We start from the raw sequence: 23762 nt of genomic DNA on the forward strand, positions 1-23762 counted from the left end.
AGATTTCAGATCTCAAACTAGTATAACTCACTCAACTGGAGTTTTTTTTGTTTACCCAAGCTCAGCCCTAAATACATTCTTTCCTTTTTGTGATTAATGGAGGATATATCCTTCTGAAAAGATAAGTACAATTTACCCAGCTTTGCAAAAAGAAGAGTGACTGCATGGATGTGAAAGGGATAGAAACATCAGAACATAAAGGGTGCTTTGCTTTCTGTTTATGAACTAGTAACTACTGTGTTGTTTGTCTTTCCTCTTACATATCAGCTCCAGTCTAGCTTGTCTGCAGTTATTACACAGCCACAATAGACAGATGAACTCCATAGACCAGAACCAGAGATAGTTCTACTAGGTTTTACCAATATCTTGTGCACAAACAGGTACAATCTAGGAAACAGATGTACAAGTTCATCTTTTAATTTTCAGAACAAGAATGACAAACTGCATTTAAACACTGTGTGTCTATAAAGTGGCATTAATATTGTGTTTCTGTTATTTACAGTATATTGATAATATATGTTAGTCTTAATATTCATTATCTTGATTTACATGTTTTTTCATGCAGAAAATGGATTGGGATTCTTTTTGATTTACTTGATAACACTCCTACATTTCATGACTGGCTGCAACAGAGAACACACTTTTAATATGCTTAATAAATTTGCATTGTCATTAGTGCTGAATATTTTATCCACTCAGATCAGGCAATGAGGAGCACATCACTAAATCCTCAACCAATCTGATCCTTCAAAATATCAGGGTACGATTCTTCAAACTATGCCACGGCAGAACTTACCTGAGATTGATTAAACAAAGACAGGTGTTTAATCAAAAATTTCCACAAAATGCAAGGGTTCTACTGGCCCTCATTCTTCAGGGAAAGTAAGAATATGGTAAAATTCAATAAGATTTAAGTTTCTTGCTAAATTAGTATTTAAGCATCTGCTGCAGCTTGTTTCCTAATTATGTCTTTTATAGTTTTTTGGGTGAGGCCCCACATGTGAAAAATTGATAGCTATAGAAACTGCTAGGTCCCTGAGGGTCCTGATGGCTGAACAGAGTGTCCCATCACACAAGAAAAAGGATGCAGTCTGCTCCACACATAGACAGTGCATTAAATCCATGTTCTAAGCCTGCATCCAGTGCAAGCAGAACTCCTGCTGCGATCAAACTGTAACAATATACTGCTTCCTACACAAGTAGCTGAGTGTGCAAACTCCTTTTTCCCTCCCCACCAGACGCCCTCCAGCATCTATACACAGAGCAGCCAGTAGTTCATATGTTTGCAAGAGCAAAAATGGAAAAAATTAAAATAAAAGACACAAGGAAATGTCGTCATTACAATTTTACTAAATACCCATGGGAGATAATATAGCAGCATTTATCAAGCTCTGATATTCAGTTAAGAAAAGTGACTTACTCACACTGAGCAACCGAAGCACCATATTTATAGATAAAAGCATTTCAAATACTCCTTTTCAAGTTTCCCTTTCCCACAAAAGTGCTGGTTAAAATGTGCTTAATGAGACTTTCCTTCCCTTCACTTTGTCAGTCCCTCTCATGGATTCGCTTCTCTTATCTACTTCAGCTGAAAGACCCTAACCGGCTGTTGCAGAGCACACTGTGTCACTAAGCCACAAGTTATGACCTTATTAATGTGACTCAGCAGGTAGAAAATAAACGTGAGCTGAGAACAGCCCATCTGCAAAACAGAAGTAAGGAACCAGCATAAAATGTGCAGCAGAATGATGAATACAGTAACAGACAGATCCTGGAAATTCCCCTCAAAGGAAGTAAGCAAAGACGGTCAATCCTTCAAGTCTCCCGTTGCAAGATGTTTCTAGTCTAAAGAAGAAAATGTCCACAAACACATCAACAATACTGAAGATGACATGGGTGTCTATAGCTCTGATCCATAGAGAGGGCATTCTTACATGGCAAGGAGCCAGAAGATTGCATGCAGAAACATAAATATGTGAGGCTTCAAAGCATCTATAGTATTTACAACCACATAGCTGGGGTCAACTCACAGACAAGACTTTCAAACACCAGGATTCAAGGGAAAGAAAGATGTCTATCAGAGATCATCTGGCTAACATTGCAAGGTTGTATTCAGATATGAACGTCAGTCTACATCTACTTTTCTTTCTCACTGAGGCTTCTATAGCTGCAAGAGAGAAAGAGCACATTCCTGTTGCTCCATTGCTCCTTTTCATTATCTAACATACTAATGAAAACCCATTTCCAACAATAAGTATTTTCACCAAAACACTCCCATGCATAACAGTGATTATGGTTATAGCCAACACACAGGCAGAACACAATGGCACTTTAGACCTTAGTACAAAGTACCCTATAGGTAGCCCAATATCTTGTCTCCACCAGTGCCTGAGGGCAGAAGAGGATAACAACACAGTAAGGACAGTGAATTCTTTATTTCATGAAGTTGTTCGTGGAGTAAATGAAGGTTATTCCTATACTGAGCTGCAGAGATGTTCTGAGGGTCCTGATTCTTCTCTGGCTTACATACCCAATTTCCCTTCCTGAAAGGACAGAGCTGTAGGAAGATGTTTCTATGGTGGTGTTGGAAGAGGTGGGGATGAGTAAACCGATGGAGAGGTTAAAAAATTAAAAATTAGCTCAAGATTAAATAAAAAGGCCATGAAAAAGCTAGAAACAGAGCCTTAGAGTTCTGAGAATTTTTATCTTGTTGTGACCTCTGTAATATTTATCACCAGACAATCATCAAAATATTGCAGATGCCAGTTAACTAAATCTATTTGAAGTCTTCTGGGGGGGGGGGGGGGGGGGGCGGGGAGGGAGGGGAAGCAGGGAGGCACAACTATTAACATCCCCTGCTTTGCATATGGGAAGTTAAAGCTAGATCTATATGAAGCACAGGTGTTTTTCTGAGTCCTTGAGATTCACAGAATCGTAGGGGTTGGAAGGGACCTCTGGAGATCTTCTAGTCCAACCCCCCAGCAAAGCAGGTTCACCTCAAGCAGGTTGGACAGGAAAGCATCCAGGAGGGTTTTGAATATCTCCAGAGAAGGAGACTCCACAGCCTCTCTGGGCAGCCTGTTCCAGTGCTCTGTCATACTCAAAGTAAAGAAGTTTCTCCGCACGTTGAGATGGAACTTCCTGTGTTCCAGTTTGTGCCTGTTGCCCCTTGTCCTGTCACCAGGCACCACTAAGAAGAGCCTGACCCCATCCTCTTGACATCTTCCCTTTAGATATTTATAAGCGTTGATAAGAACCCCCCTCAGTCTTCTCTTCTCCAGGCTAAACAGACCCAGGTCTCCCAGCCTTGTCTTATAACAGAGGTGCTCCAGTCCCTTGATCATCTTCGCAGATTATCACCTCTGCTGCACTCCTTCCAGTAGTTCCCTGTCCTTCTTGAACTGGGGGGCCCAGAACTGGACACAGTACTCCAGATGCAGCCTCAACCAGGGCAGACTAGACGAGGAGAATGACCTCCCTTGACCTGCTGGCCACACTCTTTTTAATGCACCCCAGGAGACTGTTGGCCTTTATGGCATATGCGCTAAAGCTTCCTTACTGCAGAAACCAGCAGCACTGGAGGATAGGCTGGAAGCGTTAAGCCCACCTGAACTGGGGAGCTCAGAGTTCAGGTACAATGTTGGAGTGTGGGAGTATCATCAATAACTTCTAGAACTAACAGAGCAACAAATCTTGATTTAGAACATAAATGCTCTGAAACCGAGAAAACACTACATCTTCCTACTTTCTGGTTGAAAAGCAAAGTTTTAATTACTGCTATTTTTACAGCAAGTTCCATGAAATTACGCATTCCTGACCAAATACAGAGCTATAAGAAGGCAAAAGAGGTGAATGGCAGCACTTATTGCTTGTCAGCCTCTCAAGGCCCTGAGGGAAAGTGTCCTGCACATCTTTCCAGAGCATCATATTTACAGAAACAGAAAAAAGATTAGTCGTCCTCCACCTCTGTCTGCAGCTCATGGATACCATAGTCACTATTCTGACATTTTTATTTATTGGAAACGTAAGCTTATCTTACTCCAGTGGTAAAAAACATCTTCTCCTAACTCTCACAGCCTAATCCTCTTTGTGATCTGAGAGATATCTAGGAGAGGAAGAGAAATAAACCCAATACACTCAGTTAATTGCTCAGTGACAGATAATCTTTTCTCCTCCTATAAAAAGAATAACAAAAAGTAAATAAAAATCTCTCAACTAAGACTGTGGAAAAAGTCTGCTGAGAGGATAACAGCGTAATTAAAGTCAGGCCCAGCCTGATGCAAAAATCTCATTTACTGTGTACGGAAGCAGCAGCTCACTCTCTGTCCAAAGCTCAGTAAGCACAGAGCCTTAGCACTCTAGAAGATTGTATAGATTCTCCCCGTCTCTTTTCTCTTACTGTATTTCATCCCTTCATGTCTGTCGCCAGTGGTCTCTTAATTCATCGGTAGTTTTAGAAGGGCGATCTCCATCCATTAGTGCTACAGCCAGCTGTAGTTAAACCGGCTGAAAAATTACAAAGAAATGCCACCCTAGCAGGTAGTAGTGTGTTTATAAAGAAGACAGATTCATAACTTGTAGGCGATGGCATAGTTGTGTTATAGATGGTTACAGTCCCATCAGTCACAAGACTGCTTAAATCACCCAACTACACCTTCGAATGACAGATGTGCTTATAACCAGCTGTAGCATAAATGACTCGTGTCTGTGACATGCTTCTAAACAGCCCCTCATCATTCATCAACCTTTTGAGAATGCAGTCTGCACAGGAGGTGAGAGTGGTATTTCTTTGTCATGTATTCAAGGCAGAGATTCCTCTTCAGTTGTAGATACTTGCAGAACTACCTATCTCCTCTACACTTCAGAAACAGAACCCTTGACATCAGAAATCAAACTAGACACGAATGAGATCATGCTTTCTTCCATTTCCCAGCATCAAACCTAGAGGCATGAAATAAATTCAAGTGCAAGATATGTTTCTCCCCTTCTCTCAATTCTATTTTTCTCCTATCCTTTTTAGACAAGCAGGGAGATTGAAATTAACATGTCACTTAGGCAGCCAGGAGGAGCAACAGCTAATAACCTCTCTGTCAGGTGCATTTAATAAAAGAGATATGCCCATCTTATCATTTCTTTCCATCACACTAAGAACAGAGCAGCTGTCATGGGATGTTCACAGGGATATTTATCAGTGACCTGAAGGGACGCATCTAACATCAGAGGCAGATTGAGGACAGAAGACAATATAACCATCTTATGATGTGCTTATATAAGGCAACAAAATCGAGGAGTGACAGTGAAGTGCACCGGCAACTTTCAGAGCAGTAATGAACACTGAAGAGCTGATCAAGAATAATAGAGCACTGCAAAGATAAGCGGGTTGATTTTAGCTATCCTGGTTCTCTTTCAACATTTCCCAGTCCAAAGTATTTTCCCAGGGATTCTGGATGGTTGGCCATAACCAAGTCCTCACAAGTGACATGTGCCAAGTGAACCTGAAGCTGATGGGTTCAAAGTAAGAGAAGTGGTTCCTCAAATAATCTATGGAACTCCTTGCTCTAAAATGTCACAAGTATCAAAAATTTTAACACATGCTGAGAGATATTAAGAAAGTTAGCTCATGGGGTATTATCCTCTAGGTATACACTAAAAAAACAAAAATATTCAGACCCTGATAGTCCTTAAACTGAAGGCTGAGGAAGGACCCTAAACTTCAAAATCCTAAGAATGAATGTCAGGAGAGTACTAGGAGGAAGTGTCGGATACGATAATCCTGTTCATATATTCTTTCTTAGACTGCTTTTTTGGTAATAGGGTACCGGGCTAGATAGAGGAAACAATCAGGCCATTATTATGCTATTAATCACATTCTGACATTAGGACTGTCTGAAGTCCAGAAAAGTGCACTGCACTCACTAGCTCTAGGACTGCTACGTTGGATGTACCTGGCTTCCAGCACATCCTTCAGTGAAATCCCCACAGTCCCTTCTCTTTAATCAGGGTAAAATTTATGCCATTGTGGCACGCTCCAAAGAAACCAATTCTGAAACAGGCAACAGCATAAGGTCATCAGCACAATTTTGTGCCTGTATCCATACACCTCAACAAAAAGCGTGTTTTCCACTCTGATGTGGCTGTCCTATTTTCAGTCCTAAACCAGTACCTCAACACAATACTGCATTGCATCACATGAGTAAAGCAGTTCTTCAGCACTGTCAGCAACAGGGAAGGAGGTATCTCCACATAGTGAAACACCACACCTTCCTCAATGACTGATGAAACAGAGATGAATATTTCTCAGGGTGAAACGACTGAGGGTAGTAAGAGGAAATAAAAATAATAGGTTTCATATTTACGAATCTTCTTTCCCAAAATCATTGAGAAATTAAACAATCTAGCCCAAACCCCCTTTAGAAAAACATTGCCAAAGCCACAGTCCTGAAAGGCTGTATACTGTGGTGGTTTTCTTGTTTATTTCTTCAGGTCAGTGGGTAGAGCATTAGTTTGAGTTCAAAATATACTCCATGTCAAATCCCTCCTCTGTCATTCTCTTAAAATCCTGTGCAGTTCCTTGAACAGAAAGGTTATTTGTTCTACTTCTGACCCAAAATTCTTCCTTGGAAACAAAAATCCTTTCCTCAACAAGTTTATCAAAAACAAGTTCACTCTAACAAGAAGTTTTAGTTTCAAATACCTAAAGCTTTCTTGCATTAAGACAGTAGCCTGTCCACCTCCATCAATGACCTGCATACAAAACCCCTAGACTTCCCACTGAAGTTTCACAGATGGAACCACAAGAAAACCTCCCTTTCATCCATTACAGGTCATGAAAGTACCACTAGGGAAACTTGAAGCAAACACCCCTTAGATCCATTTTTCAGAGAGAGAAAAACAGGCACCATCTGCTCTCATTGAATCCAAATAACAGCCTTAAGAAACAGATCATGGCCCAACTCTTTCCTTCGGTTCACAGAGTGCATGATATCCTTTGAAATCATGAAAGTATCAAGGCATTCCCTATAAATCAGTCTAGTCATCAACATCACACAAGTGGAAGTCAATTATCTGTTACTAATTCTATCAGTTCTGAATAAACAGACTTGAATACTCACAGGTATTCTTAGTAGCACTGACTTTTCACAAGGATCGTTTGGGCAGTAGACAGCCATGAGATCCTCCATGAAAAACAAGGTTAAGGCTGTTTAGTTCTCCTAAATACAACCAATTAATTGATTTGATTCTGAAAGGGGAAATCAAATGATAGCACATCCATGGAGTAGGTTATCTAGCTGAAACAAGGCAATTAGACTTCAGCCTCTTTGTCCTTGAGTATAAAAGAAGTGGGAGAGGATTTAGCTACAAACCTTCTAGCACATTTAAAAAAAAAAAAAAACAATTAAATTCAATAAAAGAATTGTATCAGGCTCTTCTTATTTAAGTAAGGTGGTAATTATTAACTCAATTTATCTCCATACCTCCAAAGAGAGCTCTCTGTGATGCTTCCCAGGTTGTAGTCATACAGCTTTGTCAGAATTAGAATCACCTGAAGGCAAAAGAAGAAATCATGGTTAGTCTCAAACAATTACAATCTCATAGAACTGAAATGACCCCAGGGAGGGCTTAGGATTCCTTTAACGGGTGCTTAACATAATTGAATGAATTGTTAAAAGCATTTGCCCAAACTGACATGGGAAGTATTTGCAGAGATGTATGATGAGCCAATCAGACCTTTCCTTGCTAAACTCCTCTGCACGATAATGCCAACAGGTTCTTCCCCTAACCCCAGGAGGCAGAGTGCAGTGGAAAGGAGCTGACATGGTAGACAACGTTTCAGGATACAAAATGAGGTCTGCTGTATGCAGTAGAAATAGTGATTACTTTCTGCTCTGTTTCACAAGCACTGAAACCGCTGATCTTTTTCACAGCTGTGGTGCAGAGATAACCCACGTGCCTGTCTCCAGTCAAACACTTTCTGGTTGTAGCAGATGGTATAACACAAGCAAATGATCACCACTTTTGGCCTGGGAGACTCAGACTGCCCATCAGGAAAAAAAAACTCCATAAAGAAAAGATTTCAACACTGGGACAGGCTACCCAGAACATCTGTAAAGCCTCCATCCCGGCTGGACAGAGTCATGGCTGACCCGATCTATAGCTGGTGATAACCCTGCTTTGAGTAAGAGGTTGAACTAGGGACCTCCAAACGTCTCTAACAACCAACATTCTATGACTTCAGTGAAAAGTTTTAGATTTAGCTGGAATGGAAGTGTTTCCAAATTTAGGAGTTTTATTAGCTCTTTTGATAAACAGCCTTTCCCTCCTGCCAAAACAGACACATCTAGAATACAATTATCTTACCAGGGGGATGAAAGCAATTTTAGCAAAAAGAATTTCTAGCAATACATTTCAGCCTACTCTTTTGTTAATAACTTTAAGAAAAAAAAAATTACTTTCAAGATGATGGGCTCCTTTAACAAGACCTACATTTCGGACATATACTACCAGACCATTACTATTGCTACTAATTTATTTTGCATTTCTCCCTGCCAGATCACTGTATATCTTATCCTCCTCTCTATCCCATTAAAACTGCAGTAAATTAAACAGGCACAACACTTCTTATCTGACAAAAACCCTGATCTATATACCTCTACATTATTATTTTCAGCCTAAGAAATAAGGCTCACGAATGCACATCCCCCTGCTCCCTCGATAACATCGCCAACTTCAAACAAGTTGGCAGAGAAGCAAAGAACTGGAGGAAATTCGGTCTCTATAAGCTCTGTACAAGCTGGCACCAGCATGGCAGCTATATGGCTGCTTGCACAGGGCAGAGGCACAGACCTCACCACTGTCATTTCCGAAGGCAAAAGCCATCCTACCTCTTGCACATTGATAACCCAAAAACAGCTACACCAGGAACTGCCTCTTTCCAATACACTCAACATACAAGACAGACCAAAGAAAGCATGGCTTTGCGGGAGCTGAGGGAATAAGTGAGCACGTAGTTACTGCAATAGAGGAAGGTATAGCAGACAGCACACACACACCTGACAGACATCTGTTTCTACAGCACAACTTCGTTAAGTCCCTCACAGCACAGAGAGAGGCTGCCCAAAGCACTCCCTATCTGCACGAACACTAGTCATGCACAGCTGATGAGGGAGAAAGCAGAGGCACCTGAAAAACCAGTGGTTTACCAGGGCCAACCATCACCAAACATCCTCCAGAAGAAAAGCAGCCTCCCTTATCATCTGGCTCCCGTATTGATCTCCCACGTCCCACTGTGACCACTGACTGCTTTATGTCCAAAGTGGGAGCCTCACCCTGCTACCCATAAATAACTGGCTGCGAACTCGGGCTATTAAAATGCAAACCCCATCAGGGAGGAGGTGGGGGGAAGACACCCCGAGTTTGTATCACGGTGACACTGCACAAACAGCGCCACAGAGAAATAAGGACCATGGAAAGGCCCAGGGGAGGTACCTGATGCTCAGGGCTGCCCCCAGCTGGGTGTGGGACAGGCCCTGCCCTGCCACCCCTGCCCCACACCTCGCCCCAAGGTGCATGCGGGGCCTGGTCATGGCGGTGCAGAGGGCAGCCCTAAGGCTCCCTGAGCAGAGACCAGGTCCCTGCCACAAGGCTCCCCCCAGGACCAGGCGCAGTCCTTCTGTGTGACCCACCGCTCTGTCCCTGGCTCCTCATTTCCCCAGAGGCTCCCTCACATTCTCCCCCACCAGCCCTGCCCCATGGCCCCACAGCAGCAAGACACCCCCAGGCCCCTCCTCAGGTGCCCTGACCACCAACCCCAAACCCCATCATGTCCTCCAGCAACACCCACCCTGTGGCAACAGGGGACTGATCCACAGAGACCCCAACTGACCGAGTGGCATTTCCCTCTGAAATAGCTCCGTGGCGACTCCTGCCCCAGCCCAGGGCCCAGAGGACAACATGCATGCCTCACTACGATGGGGGCAGTTCACACAACTGCCATGACCCCTCCTCCTCTGCTGCCCAGGCACCCTGACATGGATATCCCCTCCGTCCCCCCAAACGCACAACCCCACTGCTGTCCAAGAGGTGCCTCCCTCTAAGCCTGGAGGGTCCCGCTTTGAAGAGGCGGCCAACGTGCGAAGTGCCAGCTGCCTGCCAAGGCATCAGATGGCAGAACTGCAGTGGGCATGTGTGCTTCATGAAGGCTTGTGCCAATTAGAGCTTTACACGTACTAAATTTCAATCTCCACCCTCCCAGGAATGCTTATCGGTGACAGCAGGGCAGCTGTCTACTCCAGATACAGGACTGTGCTGCTGCCATCCCTCACAGCACCCTCTGAATGGGTCTATAAATCCCGTACTTAACAAATAAATACAAATTAAGGGGGGGAGAAAAAGGAAGAGGAAGGGGTGTGTGCATAAAGCCTTTCTGAATAACTACTCTCCCGATGAACGGTAGCAGTGAACTCAGTGAGGTTCAGTGCCAGCCTGTGTTGGAGACCTGCCTGGAGACCTTCCACACAACGTGGGAGTTGCGCACATCCTCGGCTTCAAGCCTCCCTTGGATCTGCAAAGCAGCTGGACAGTTGCTTATATCTTTTTCCAAGCCTTGTTGTCTTCTCTTGGTCCTCTCCTCCCCTGCTTGCCAGAGGAATGCAAATGACTAATGAATATTTCCCCTAGCGAATACTTTGACATCTGGTAGTTTTACAAGCAGACCTGAAGATAGCAGGCCTAGAAACTCAGAAGAGTAAATAGGAAAAAAACAGTGAGGTTTTTCCCTCATTCTTTGCCACTGGCAGATGTAACCTTGGGGAAGATCATACAAAGAATCAAGAAACACTTTCTCCATCTGTCAAAGCCAAGAATTAGAATCAGACTGATTTAATGAATACCAAGATTAGTAGTGTGCAATTACTAAATAGTGTGCTAAAAAGAATGAGAATTGTTTTTCACAAATCACTCAGATTTTTACTTTTTCCAACTGAGGAAAATTCAAAAATCTCAAAACTTCCATGAAATAAAACTCCATCGAGAATTTTAATCTCCTCACTTGAAGAAAAAAAAAATTGTAATTGACAACCAAAAAATTATGAAATGACAAAAAGTTAAAAGTGTGAATACGATAAATCAAAATATTTCACTTCCAGAGAGCTGAAATGGCTCTTTTGTTCTTTTTTTCTTCCCCCAGAAATTTCAGTAAAAACCCACACAATCTTAGAGTGCTGTAGTTCTCAGAACTGATGGGGGGGGAGAAAAACCCCCATCTGGATTCCATCATACTTCTTTTTTATATACCTCTAACAATCCCTCTGCAGAGGCAACCCTGGACCCATTCAAATATGCATGTTAGTTGCAGACTAACTACATTGAGAACTCTAATTGATATTGCTATATCCTAACTTCTTTGTACATTTAGGATAAAATCTTAACATTTAACATCTCCAAGCTAATATTTTATTTGACACCATGCTGCAGCATACATATGCAAGGCCAAGTGCAAGGCACTGCACATGGGTCAGGGCAATTGCCAGCACAAATACAGGTTGGGCAGAGAATGGATTGACAGCAGCCCTGAGGAGAAGGACTTGGGGGCCTTGGTGGATGAGAAGTTCAACATGAGCCACCAATGTGTGGCCCAGAAAAGCCAACTGCATCCTGGGCTACATCAAAAGAAGCGTGGCCAGCAGGTCAAGGGAGGTGATTCTGCCCCTCTACTCCGCTCTGGTGAGATCCCACCTGGAGTACTACATCCAGCTCTGGGGCCACCAACATAAGAAGGACACGGATCTGTTGGAGGGAGTCCAGAGGAGGGCCATGAAGATGATCAGAGGGCTGGAGCACCTCTCCTATGAAGAGAGGCTGAGAGAGTTGGCGTTGTTGGAGAAGAGAAGGCTCCAGGGAGATCTTATAACGGCCTTCCAGTACCTGAAGGGGGCTACAGGAGAGATGAGGAGGGACTCTTGATCAGGGAGGGTAGTGATAGGACGAGGAGAGTGATAGTTTCAAAGTGAAAGAGGGGAGATTTAGATTAGATATTATAAAGAAATTCTTTACTCTGAGGGTGGTGAGGCACTGGAATGGTTGCCCAGAGAGGCTGTGGATGCCCCATCCCTGGAAGTGTTCAAGGCCAGGTTGGATGGGGCTTTGAGCAACCTGGTCTAGTGGGAGGTGTCCATGCAGTTGGAACTAGATGATCTTTAAGGTCCCTTCCAACTCTAATCATTCTATGATTCTGCATGCACCAGTTTGTTGGGCAACAGCTTAGTTATCTCCACTTAGTGCAGATATCCTATTTTCAAACCACATAAGGGCTTTCCAGTAGGAAGCTCTCTCATTTTTGTGGACCTGTATCAGCTCCCGAATATCTTTAAGCCTATCTCTAGTTTCAGCAGTCTCCCTGTGCCATTTACTGTGGTTCAAATACTAGCAATAGATCTGCTCAAACATACATGTGCAAAACAAACAAGTCATTGGGCAGAAAATTAGTTATTTCTGCCCTCGAGTTCAGTATTCTCTTTTCCCCTTTGTAATATTTGAGTAACCTATGCAAGGCCATGATTTTGGTTGTATTTACTTTTTCAGAAAACATATTTCTCCTTTGCTGTTCTCATTTCTTTGTTATTTAGCCTGTAAAGGTTAGTTCATGTTTAAGATTGTTTCTTTTTTTTTTTTTCCATGGCTGTCACTATGCAGCACTGAGGAACCTAATGAACAGAGACATGCATATTATGTTGCTCTAAATGTCAGAGTAGGGGCTGTGAAGAAGCACAGTAATGAAAGTATTGTCTCACCTTTTTTCTATTTCTTCTTTCGTTTTTGTTTTCTCGGTCTGTGTGTTTTTCTGCCTTCTTTACCACTTACCAATCAATGCAAGATAACAAGAGCAAGAAGAAAAGAACAAGCAAACTAGAGATATAATGAAAAGAAGCTGAAAATCCAGTCTCATGCCATCTCTGCTGTGCATGCAGATAACCCTTCCTATTGCATAGAAATGCAAGGGTTCAGAAAGTCTGTTCATTAGGATCAGCAGCTGAAGTGGATTATTCTGCCACAGCATGTATGGAAGAGAAGGAAGGAGAAAGCTCCATAATTTCTGCATTGATAGCTCAGAGTAAAAGATATTTGATCTTGGGTTTACCACATCCCCAGCGAATGCACTAACTGTGAGGTATAGCACTAGAAATGTTTTGTTTGAGTTACTTATACAAAGTGGAAAAGCCCCAGCAGGAAGGAAACAGACAGAAGGTTTGGTGGGTTAGCACACTCACCTGGGAAAAGACAGACTGACAAAAGAGGTACTTACACCTGGCTAGCCGGTCTCCCAAAGGAAACCAGTTCCTAGTGGCTATTCTAGGAAGGACAGGGTATTTGCATCTTGGACACTGTTGTTTTTCTTCAAACCAAAACAGCATTTTCAAGGAAAATTCACTTTGTTAATCACTCCCAACCTGTGATTGCTTTTTAAGAATCTTTACCACTTACCAGTGGGATGTGAAGGCCCATCTATGGGTTTCAAGATGGAAATCAGTGACTGGACAGAAGAGATTGCTCTGTGAATTTGCCAGTTTAGGCCTAGGAAGCTCTTTGCCATCTTGGAAGAAATTCTAGGGCAGGCATGGCTAAATTTTTTCCAGACCTAGTCACTCATGTTCAACTGGTTCACGCTGTCTCACTGTACCCTTCCTTGCACTTCTGGCTCAGGTTTAATACTGACTTAAATCTTCATCTTGACCTTGCTTTCAACTTCTCTACAAATGCATCTAGCAAGGCTCCCACAAGGTATCAGCCACAGCTTGCCCTTTACTGCAGCACCAGTTCCAAATGTAATGCAAGGATTACCTTTAACCTGACTTTTCTCCCCTGGCAAAAAAACATTTAGTGTCAAACAGCACTGAACTAGCTGGCCAGGGAGGCAATGAATGAAAGTCCGCACACTGCTGTGGACTGGGCTCCTAACGCATTGGGAAGGAAGCAACAGGATACATTCTGTGGCTGTGTAACTCATCTGCTGCTAATGACGTGTGTCCAGAAAGGAAGCGAGCAAGCCCACACTGAGCTATCTTCTGCCACAGCTACGCAGAAACCTGTAACTGAGCCAGCTAATTGCACACTAGGTCAGGGATCCGTAACACTTCGCACTACTCACTGACAACTGCAAATTTACTCCTGGGAACACAACACGGGAGCACTATGTTAAAACGTGCCCATACTTATTCAAACAAGGACGTGGACTGGAACAACTGCTGTGTTTAAGGTTTGATCACTGTTACTAAATACCCAGTGCAGAAAGTGGACTGCGATGTTCTATCTCATTTATACTAACAGCGCTCTCATCTTGGATACATTTTATCAGCTGTATTCTCACCACTACCCAAAAACGTTTTCCACTTTACACAGCACAACAGGATACTAAACTCAAACAAACAACTTTTATAGCTCCACGGTGATAGAGATTTTTCAAACAGAAGAACACAATCAAATTTTTAAAGGTGTTCAGTGTAACTTCTTGGGCTCTGATTTTTACAGTGTTACCTCTAGATTGACCTAAAAGTGTACCACAAAGATTGTTCCTACAGGATTTGAGTGCCAATTTCAAAATCGCAACAGGCCTTTGCTTATAAGGGCACAAAACAGCACCTCTGCTTTAATATTTTCAGACTTCCGTGCCTTGCATATACATTGCATCAGTTTCAGTCAAAACTGCAGCTGTTCTGGGACAAGCCACAGAACTATTTAGTCAATAGTCCAGTTGCCTGACTTGTGCACCACCAGCTCTCAGCATTATTTGTGTACAGACTGTTCCTTACTGAACATTTTGTTGAAATCCTTTGAAAGTGCTGCAGATGTTATATTTGATAAAATATTTCTAATACCCGACCACAAGCCACTTACGGCAGCTTTCTGAATCAGTTTGAGAACCAGTTTCTTCCGTAGGCTGTTAGTGTGGTGATCAGACATCTCTTTTTGACCACTGAAGTCACAGGAAAAAAAAGGGAACGCTGCCCTCCCACCACCACCCAGTGAAAGCCTTCAGGATGCTATTCTGTCCTGACTCCTGTCCAGCACCACAGACTTTTCTGTATCAAACCACAGTCCTAGCACCACGTTCCATTTCCAGCATAGGATAACTGAGATGGTCTTCATGAACTTCAGCATTAGTCCTGTATTAGAACACAATAACCTGACAGAAAGCTTCTAGTTTCAGTCATGTGCCAGCTACACACTCTACACTACAACCCGATCTTAAGGATGTGCCACAGTTTGAGAACAGAGCAGTTACAACAGTCTTCCCTCTCCTCTGGTGCTCTCCACCCATGCGAGGAGCACGCAACGCATCCAGAGCGTCTGGAACTCAAAGCACCACCTGTGCAGTTTGGCCGCTCTGTTGTTATGAGCTGTAAATGTTTTGGCATAGGGACTGTCTCACACCTGCATGGAACACAAGGAGTCTTCAATATAACAATACTCTGTTAATTAGGTATTGTAATACATATAGCTATGTAAAAAATGGTAATGGTGTAACTATCCTTTACAAGATCCTCCTGATGAAACTGTCACACTGCCTTCTAATTGGGAAGAGAGAAACAAATATCCAGCAACAATCAAGATGGTTTAAGTACACCTCAGTGTGCAGTGATCCATGAATCCCTTATTAAACTCTAGAGATCTTTTCCATCGCCTGCTTAGCAGGAACATAAGTCAATAACAAAGAAGCACTAAATTAAGGTTTCACAAGCTTGTTGGTCCTCTGTAATTGACCAGGAAGCTAAACAACTTGAAGCTTTCTTATGCATTATGTGTTAATAAACCATGCTTGTCAGGCTAGACTGCAGGGTTTGAGCCTATGCACCATTCAAAGACGAAATAACTGGGCAACACCTATCTGTTCTCTTCTTCATCTCTCCCTTCCCAATACAGCACAGAATTTTAGGACTTGGAAAAAAAAAAAAGGGGGGGGAACACAACCTGAACACAGGAATATTCACAATGAGCCCTTTGGTGAGGCAGCTATGTGCAGAAATGTTTTCAAATAAATTCACAAATAAGTCTGAATAATTCATGACTGAGACTTTTACAGGCTGCTCATGAATAAAAAAAGACAAACTCTAGAGAACTCATTATTTGGGACAAATTACTTGTACAAATCTTGTTCTTCATATTATTATTTAGCGATTTTACACCAGTCAGCAAGTACCAGGGTCTCTAACAACTATGCAAGTACCAAGAACTATGGAGACACGAAGACATTGTGTGATTTGCTTTCCACCTGGGCTGCAGATCAACAGGCGTCCTTATATAAACACATCAGCAGGCAAAGGAATAGAGCGTGATGATAGAGTAGGACAGCCACATGGTTACACAGCTAGACTACAAACTCCCCGTTTCACCACAGTCTTTGCTATGAAGAATCCATAAAGTAAAAATCCCTTCATTTTTCTGCATCCTTCAGTGGACAGAAAAAAGTTCTGATATTGTCCACTATCCCATCTGTGACAGGAGGTGATAGCAGACATTTAGAGAGAAAGCATTAAAAATTGTCCATGTAGAGGGCCATTCTTCCCTTAATAACTTTCAACAATCAGATGACACTCTTCCCAATCCAAAAAACTATTGCCACTATTGTACCTAATAATAAAAGGATCAAAGAAAGCAAGCAAGGTTGATCAAAGACGTAGAATGCCCTTTTTTTTTAATGAGAAATGGCTCAAACTCTCAATCCAAGAAAGAGACAGCAAAGGAGATATGAAAGACATCTGTAAATTTGTAAGTGTCCTGAATTGATTATTCAGTCTTTTTCAGTACACAAGACCTAGGAAAGCAATTTAAAATGGGAGGTTCAAAATACTACATATCCATGTGGTCGGAAATTCCTTCTCACTGTACTTCGTGGATACTGAAAACATAACATCAGTTTCAAGTAAGAAATGTACAATGAGGTCAATTAAATCAATTTAAAAAAAATATCTAGTGTAATGTTTGTGCAAGTTTTTCCAAGCATGCAATTTTAGCCACTGTTGGAAAGGGAATATGGCCAAGTATAACAATTCTTTTGTTCTTATAGCTACCATAGGTAGGTTTAGCCCTCATGAATTTGTCTAAATCTGTTTATAGCTATTCATATTTTTGGCACTATAAAAACCACCTGTAGGCAAGAAATTCAATGTTTGCCAAACATGGATACTTGTATTTCCTTTTTTACTCTTGTATAATTCAATCAGTGGAGCAAGATATATGGCAGTTTCTATTCTGCTCAGCTTACGGGGTCCCTGGCACGGTGACAACTTTTAGAGGAGACTACAATATGAATTCTAATGAAGTGAGGCAAAACGAGGCATCTCTCTCACATCTTGTAAAGATAGCCCCAGTCTTCATTTTTGTCATCAGGATGAAACAGAAATTTGTTATGGTCTAAACAGAATTTTAAATGCTACCACCACCAAAGCAGAGCGAAGGAAACTGTATTTCTGTAATAGCAACAGCCCAAAGGTCAAGACACTGAGTTAGTGCTTCTCCTGTCTCCAAAAGGAACCCCAACCTAGGCCTACCACATTCCAGAAAAACACCTTAGCCACTGACATGCTGAGTAACTTATAAAGGGAATTAATTCCCTGCTTTGAGCCCTTTTTCCAACATTAAAATCCATTTTCACAAATCCCCTTTTCATTCAATAAGAATCTGTTTCATGGAAATATTTCTGAGCAGCTTCAAATGTGATTAATGAACTCAAAAAAAAAAACCCCAAACCTGATAAAGGGAGTAAAAGGAAATTCCAGAGAGTAAATTACTGTAGGGATAAAAAGCAGAGATATTCAGGTTCTGAAGTAAATGCAATAATGGATTTTCTTCCAGTGGCAGAAGTAGGCAGGAAAGAGAAGGAGGACAAAAACAAGGGGGAAAACTGCCTGTCATCATGAGATGTTTTAATACAAAGGCAAATAGTTAAGAAAGAGACAAGGTTCCATTCCAGAAGACAAAAGTTGGTATAGAGAGAATCGATTACACGCTATAATTGCATTGATGCTTAAAAGCCATTAGCATGAGAGCTCTGTGCATGTTTCAAGAGGGAAATGAAGTCTTCTATTTATTCATTTCACTGAATACCCACATAGGCCTTTGGGGGATTACTTCAGAATTAAGACCAGAAGAGGGTGAAGCCCTAAACTACTTGGAAGGAAATTTCTACTCTTACACCCTATTATATTCACTGTCAATCAGCAGCTCTTGCTTAAACACGCAGTTACTGCCAGTGATTTAGAGTGGACACCCAGAAAGGGTGAAAGGGTCAATTGGAGCAAAGCACTAAGCTGTTCTGTGCCTGGCCTGCTCCTTGGCTTGCCACTGAAACACTCAGAGACATTCCGGAGGCTCCGAGCTCTGCCAAGGAACAAAGATTTTAAGTGCTGAGAAGCCATTTCTGAAGCAAATTTGGAAAGTCTGCGTATCTACAAGTGAAAACTTGCTTCTGAGGAATTTCTCAAACACCTGACCTTCTGTGCAAACTAGTGCTCCAGCATAGCCACTGGCAGCTAAAAGAGCTGCATACAACGCTCAGAAAAAGAGGGAGCATGCAAGAGGAGACTTTATGAAAACATGCCACTCGGCCATTAGGATCCTACTTTCCAAGCTGTATTTATGGTGGTGCCTTCCTAGCTAAGACCCAGAAGTTTCTGAAGGATTTAGAAATGCCCATAAACTCCAAACACACACAGTATTTCCCAAACCAGTAATCCAAGCTTCCACTTGAATGTAATTCACCCAACTCTGTCTGAAGAAAGAATGAAGAAGAAAAATATCACAAAAAGCAATGATGTTGATAAAAGCTGAAACTAGAGGTCTTTCCTTGGGAAAGAAACTGCATCCTGGGTGAAGACAAAGACTATGGGTGGGGAGAAACGCAAAACAACAACAACAACAACGGTATTCACGTGCTATAAACAATATCCAGATTGCTTATTCTGGAGCTCACTACAGAATATAAAAGTGAAAAATTAGCATGCAATGAATAATTTATTTAGCATTTTACTGTTGTTTGAACAAATCACTTTCATGAAAGCAATGTGTATTCAAGCAATAAATCACTGTTTAGCACTGTCACAAGCAAAAGATACTACTTGACAGAATTATTGAATGATGTTGCATGGTCAGAAGGCAACTACAACAGAGATAAGGATGATGTCCTTGAGTAATAGACTGCCTCCCTCTCACCCCAGGGAAGAAATTGAATCTTTAAAGTAAAACTTTCATCTGGGGGCAGCAGGGGTAGTGAAACTTATGACCATAAGGGTCTTTCATCTTTAGGTCCCCAAAGTGCCCTGAAAACATTAATTGATCACTCCTAACAGCAGCTCTGTGATGTAGGTTGGTTTTATTGCACACATCAAGCATACAGAGTTTAAGAGAGTTTGTTATGGGAGGCAGGGAGGGAACACTTACTCTGATGAACTCCTGGGTTTTCACTCTTGAAATCCTTCTTCCTTGTCCTCTAATGCATGGAGAGATGGACTTCATAAGGTCCTGACCTGCTCTAACTTTAAATCACAGCTTCCACCCTGTCTAGCTCTAACAGGACATGAGTCAAATTCAAGCTTTCTATTTTCCTTTCCTGTAATTCTACTGTCTTTTTGCATCAACACAGACGGGAACATATACTTTTTCAACTGATCTTCTGTCAGTGACGAACAACACTATACTAACAGATACAAGGTAGGTTTCCCAGAAACTGAGAAAAAAAACAAGCTTGGCATAAAGATTATTTTTATTCAGCACAGTCGTTTGTTACACTGTGTTGGGGACATCTATTCTTCCGAATACCAGTTCCCCTGCAAACACTCTTCTAGCACTCCCTACACATCTTACACTAACAAATGACAATAAAATGCATCACTCCATAGACGAACGCGGTAGGTCTCATCTTATAGATGAGACCTTATAACAACTACCTTATAACAACTCCTTTGTTAATGGAGTTAAATTAGAAATTAATTTAGCTCAGGCCTGGGATTCAGAAAGTGCCTTATGTGCTCTCTGGCCGCCAACACTAATTTGGTCACTTGTTACTCCTCAATAATGCTAAGAAGAAAAGATGCAAAATCAAGTCCTTGTGTTCTCAGCTTCTCCCAAATCAGCAGAAATCTCAGGGCCAAATTCAGCACAAGACTTACTTTAGTTTGTGTATAATCACACGAACAATAAAACAAAGCAAGAATTTACTGCACTTGGTTTGCCATAAACAAGGGAGACAAACCATCCATTCAGCTTCTACCCGCTGGTCACCACAGTCAAGGAAGTGGGAGGATTTAGAGTAACACAGGGCTTTCTAGCAGCTATGAACAGAACCACCACTTCTCTAGAAAGAGACAGGGCAGAACATAAGGACAGCTAACCTTAACTGATTGGATGTCTGTATTACAGAAAATTAGATCACCCCAGAACTCCAGGAGTGACCCCAGTCTCAAAATGAGACATTTCACCCATCGCCCAGTACATTTCGTCATCTGAGATTTGTCTGATTATACAAGAAAAGTTCTTCAGTTCCTTGCATTCTTTCACCCACTCCAGCTGCAAAAAAATATGCCAGCAGCAGCTGTTTGTAATAAGCTGGAAGGTATCTTGAGACCAATTGTAATGCAAAGGTCGTATTTTCTGAGCTGTTTATAGACAGTAATTTGTAAGGTTGTAATGTCACATGTTGTCAATAATTCAAGGTGGGAAATTGAAACAGTTAATAGGTCATCAATTCTTCACTTTCCCACCTTATCTCTTTCTCCCTGAAGAGCTGTTAAACCATGTTTCATCTGAGCATATTCCTTGAACCTCAGACTCAAAGGTTTCATTTGTTTATGGAAAGAAACTTAGGATGGTAAGATGTAAGTAATCCCTTAACAGGCACCCAGGGATCATAACAGATATAAAGTGCGCACTTCAGACTTGGGATATAAATTCCTGTTAAAGGTCTATTCTCACTGGGGTTCTATATCTATAGAACAGGTTGATCCTGTCAGAATGAAAACTGTTGTATTTTAGCGAAGCAAGGAGGACTTAGTCAAAAACAACTTAAAGAAAGTGAGATATGTTCAAAGTAAGAACCTTCCCCCAGTTCTTTTGGGAAAACAAAAAAACACAACACCCTGTCACTAGAACATGAATTACAAGTTTTTCCTTTTTCCTCTTCCCACCACCCTCCCTCCCCCAACCCCCACCCCCCCCGCCAAAATTTACAGCCACCAGCTAAAGATGCTGGTGATGCTCCCATCAGCATCATCAACTCTGACAGCCAGTTGGGGCAAACCTAGTAGTTGCCATGAGCATTGATAGCAGCCATGTATATAGTTTGCACTTTGGAAAGCTGCACACACTGAGAGGGATCTCCTGCTGCATTCCCACCTAGAATCCTCATGAAATCAGTGCTGGCAAAACAATACTTTGGGAAACGAAAACCGTCCTAAAGCAGCAAGAAACCTGCAGCACTGATGCAAATTTCCTCACGGAGCATATCACACAAACCTTAAAAATGGAGCTGTATGGGCATACCCCTGTAGAAAGACTAAAATTATGTCTATTATGTCAAAATAAAACAAGTGTCCCTGTCCACGAGATCGGATTCATAGTCCATCATTTGGGAAGCCTGACATTGTATTGTAATAGGGACACATATCCACCTGATTAGGGAAAATTCCTCCAGAAAAAAATTGTTAGATCATTCTTATTCTTTTGATCTTATTTAGAGCACAGCCACATACATATAGAAAATGCTGAAGAGTGTTAACAGGACTGAAAGAAAGACAGAACCATGCAGGACAGATAACCTGCTACTGAGCCAACACTCTAAAGTCAAAGCAGCTGCCCGTGAGCTTGTTCACAAGTTACCTGCACCAGTTGCAGACTCGCCACTGGCTGAAGTGTGCAGACAGCTGCTTGTGTTAAACTACACCCTCCATATATGAAGACTGTGTCTGATACCTCCCCGGGGTTCAAAGCACATTCAGTTCACATTCCCATGCATTTGGGCAGGAGTCCGACAACGAATGATTCCATCTCTTAATGGGCTATTTATAACTACTATATAAGTCAAGACATTAACACTAAAATATCTTTAGGAAAGGTACTAGGCCTGAGATACCTTCAGCAGCACTGTGGCCAAAATGACAGTCCCCTCAAGTTAAATATATATATATATATCCCAAGGTTTTTATTCTTTAAAAAGGCTCTCACAGCCCTCTACACCTTTCCCTCCCCTGCAAACTCCAGTCTCCATGGAGTATTTCTCTTGCTACATTTTTTTAACTATGCTGGAGGGGAACAGGGGGAGAGATTAGAACTGGTGGAACACGTGGAGGTTTTCCACCAAGCAATGAGTGATAGGAACTGCACCCCTTCAAGACTCTCAGCAACACAAGAAAGGATGAGGGGGATAAAAGGAGGATAAAACAGAATAAAAGAAGGATAAAACAATCAAGACTTTGTAATTACAAGACGTTCTGACCTGGGGTCCTTCCTATCTGCCAGGAAGAGGACTTAGCTAGATTTTAGCTGCCTTCTAGTTATAAAATAAGAAGAAAGGCACATGGATATCTCCTGCAGAGAGTTCATTTCTTAAAATTAAGAAGCAGAATGGTAACTTGCACCTCACATCTCCTCTTCCTCCCGGCACACGTTTCATCAGGAAGCTAACTCAAAAGGAGGGGGAGTCCAAGCATATTACAAACGGACGCACAAAAATCTTATTAACTCACTAAGATGTATGACTAAGATCCTATTATCTGCAGGATAACAAACCTAAGCTGCCTTCTGCCTATATCCTCAAGGCTTTGGAAGAAACTGTAGGAGAGACATGGTAGTCCTAAGTGACTGGTGACCATCTTAATTTCTTCTCCTCGTCATTTACTGTCGAGAGGGATGATGAAAGGGGAGATACTCTCAGTTACTATATATAAACTATTCTAAGTTTGGGGTTTTCGTGGAGTCTTTTTGGAGTGAAAAAGCCAAGTCAGTTCACGACTTCCTCTGTCCGCAGAGGGCAAAACCAAGAACAAAACGTTGCTGGGTGGAAACTTGTTACCCAGAACTGCAGCATCCCAGTCACTGACCATTTTTTATGACATCTGACCCATGCTGTCTTCCAGGTGGAACACTGATGATTTATAAACTTCCTAAGGAATCTGATGTCCTTTTGGACATCTGCAATGAGAATAAGAAACAGCACTGGTTTGGTCCCACTAGTGAGGTTATCTTTGTTCTCTAAAAAAGAGTAAGCTCCTTTGTCCCTCCATCACTTCCTTCAACTCCTTTAGCTACGCTTTGGGTCCAGCTTCAGCTCTTACAATAAACAAAAGCAGACTAACACACAGGTGCAAGGAGGACAGGGTATCATCTTGATCCTAGAACTAGCCCACACACCCCAGTCTCCCTGTTGGCTTTGCCATATTCCTTATTTAAGGTTGTTAAAATAGAAAGCACTGTATTGACTGTAATTTTCAAAATTCCTATAACTGTAAAAAAAATTACTCTTAGTGCTTATCAACAAAATTAGCTACCCTGCCTGAACAGTGTAGCATAGAAAAATGGCCCATTCCTCTCAACACACTGCAGAGAAGCATATTGTTGTTTCATCAGTTGTATCAATACATCAGTGAAAGCTGGAGGAAAGAACTTATTTTGAGCTCTTCTGAGAATTTCAGACTTTAAAATAAGTGTTTTGTACTGAAAATATTTGTGTTCCAGGATTTCTGGGTGTCCTTCCACAGCATGTTAACAGCATATGAGTT

At 41.9% G+C, this 23762-nt stretch overlaps 1 protein-coding gene across 1 annotated transcript in view; it reads right to left on the reverse strand.

Annotated features, from left to right (window-relative positions):
- LOC141472229 (VPS10 domain-containing receptor SorCS1-like) overlaps nt 1-23762 on the reverse strand; it is a 305706-nt gene that overhangs the window by 203382 nt on the left and 78562 nt on the right. Inside the window, exon 2 of the mRNA XM_074159099.1 lies at nt 7476-7543. Coding sequence (XP_074015200.1) covers nt 7476-7543 — 68 coding nt within the window. The remainder of the gene's footprint in view (nt 1-7475; nt 7544-23762) is intronic.

This window comes from Numenius arquata, chromosome 15, assembly GCF_964106895.1.
Source record: "Numenius arquata chromosome 15, bNumArq3.hap1.1, whole genome shotgun sequence".
NCBI lineage: Eukaryota > Metazoa > Chordata > Aves > Charadriiformes > Scolopacidae > Numenius > Numenius arquata.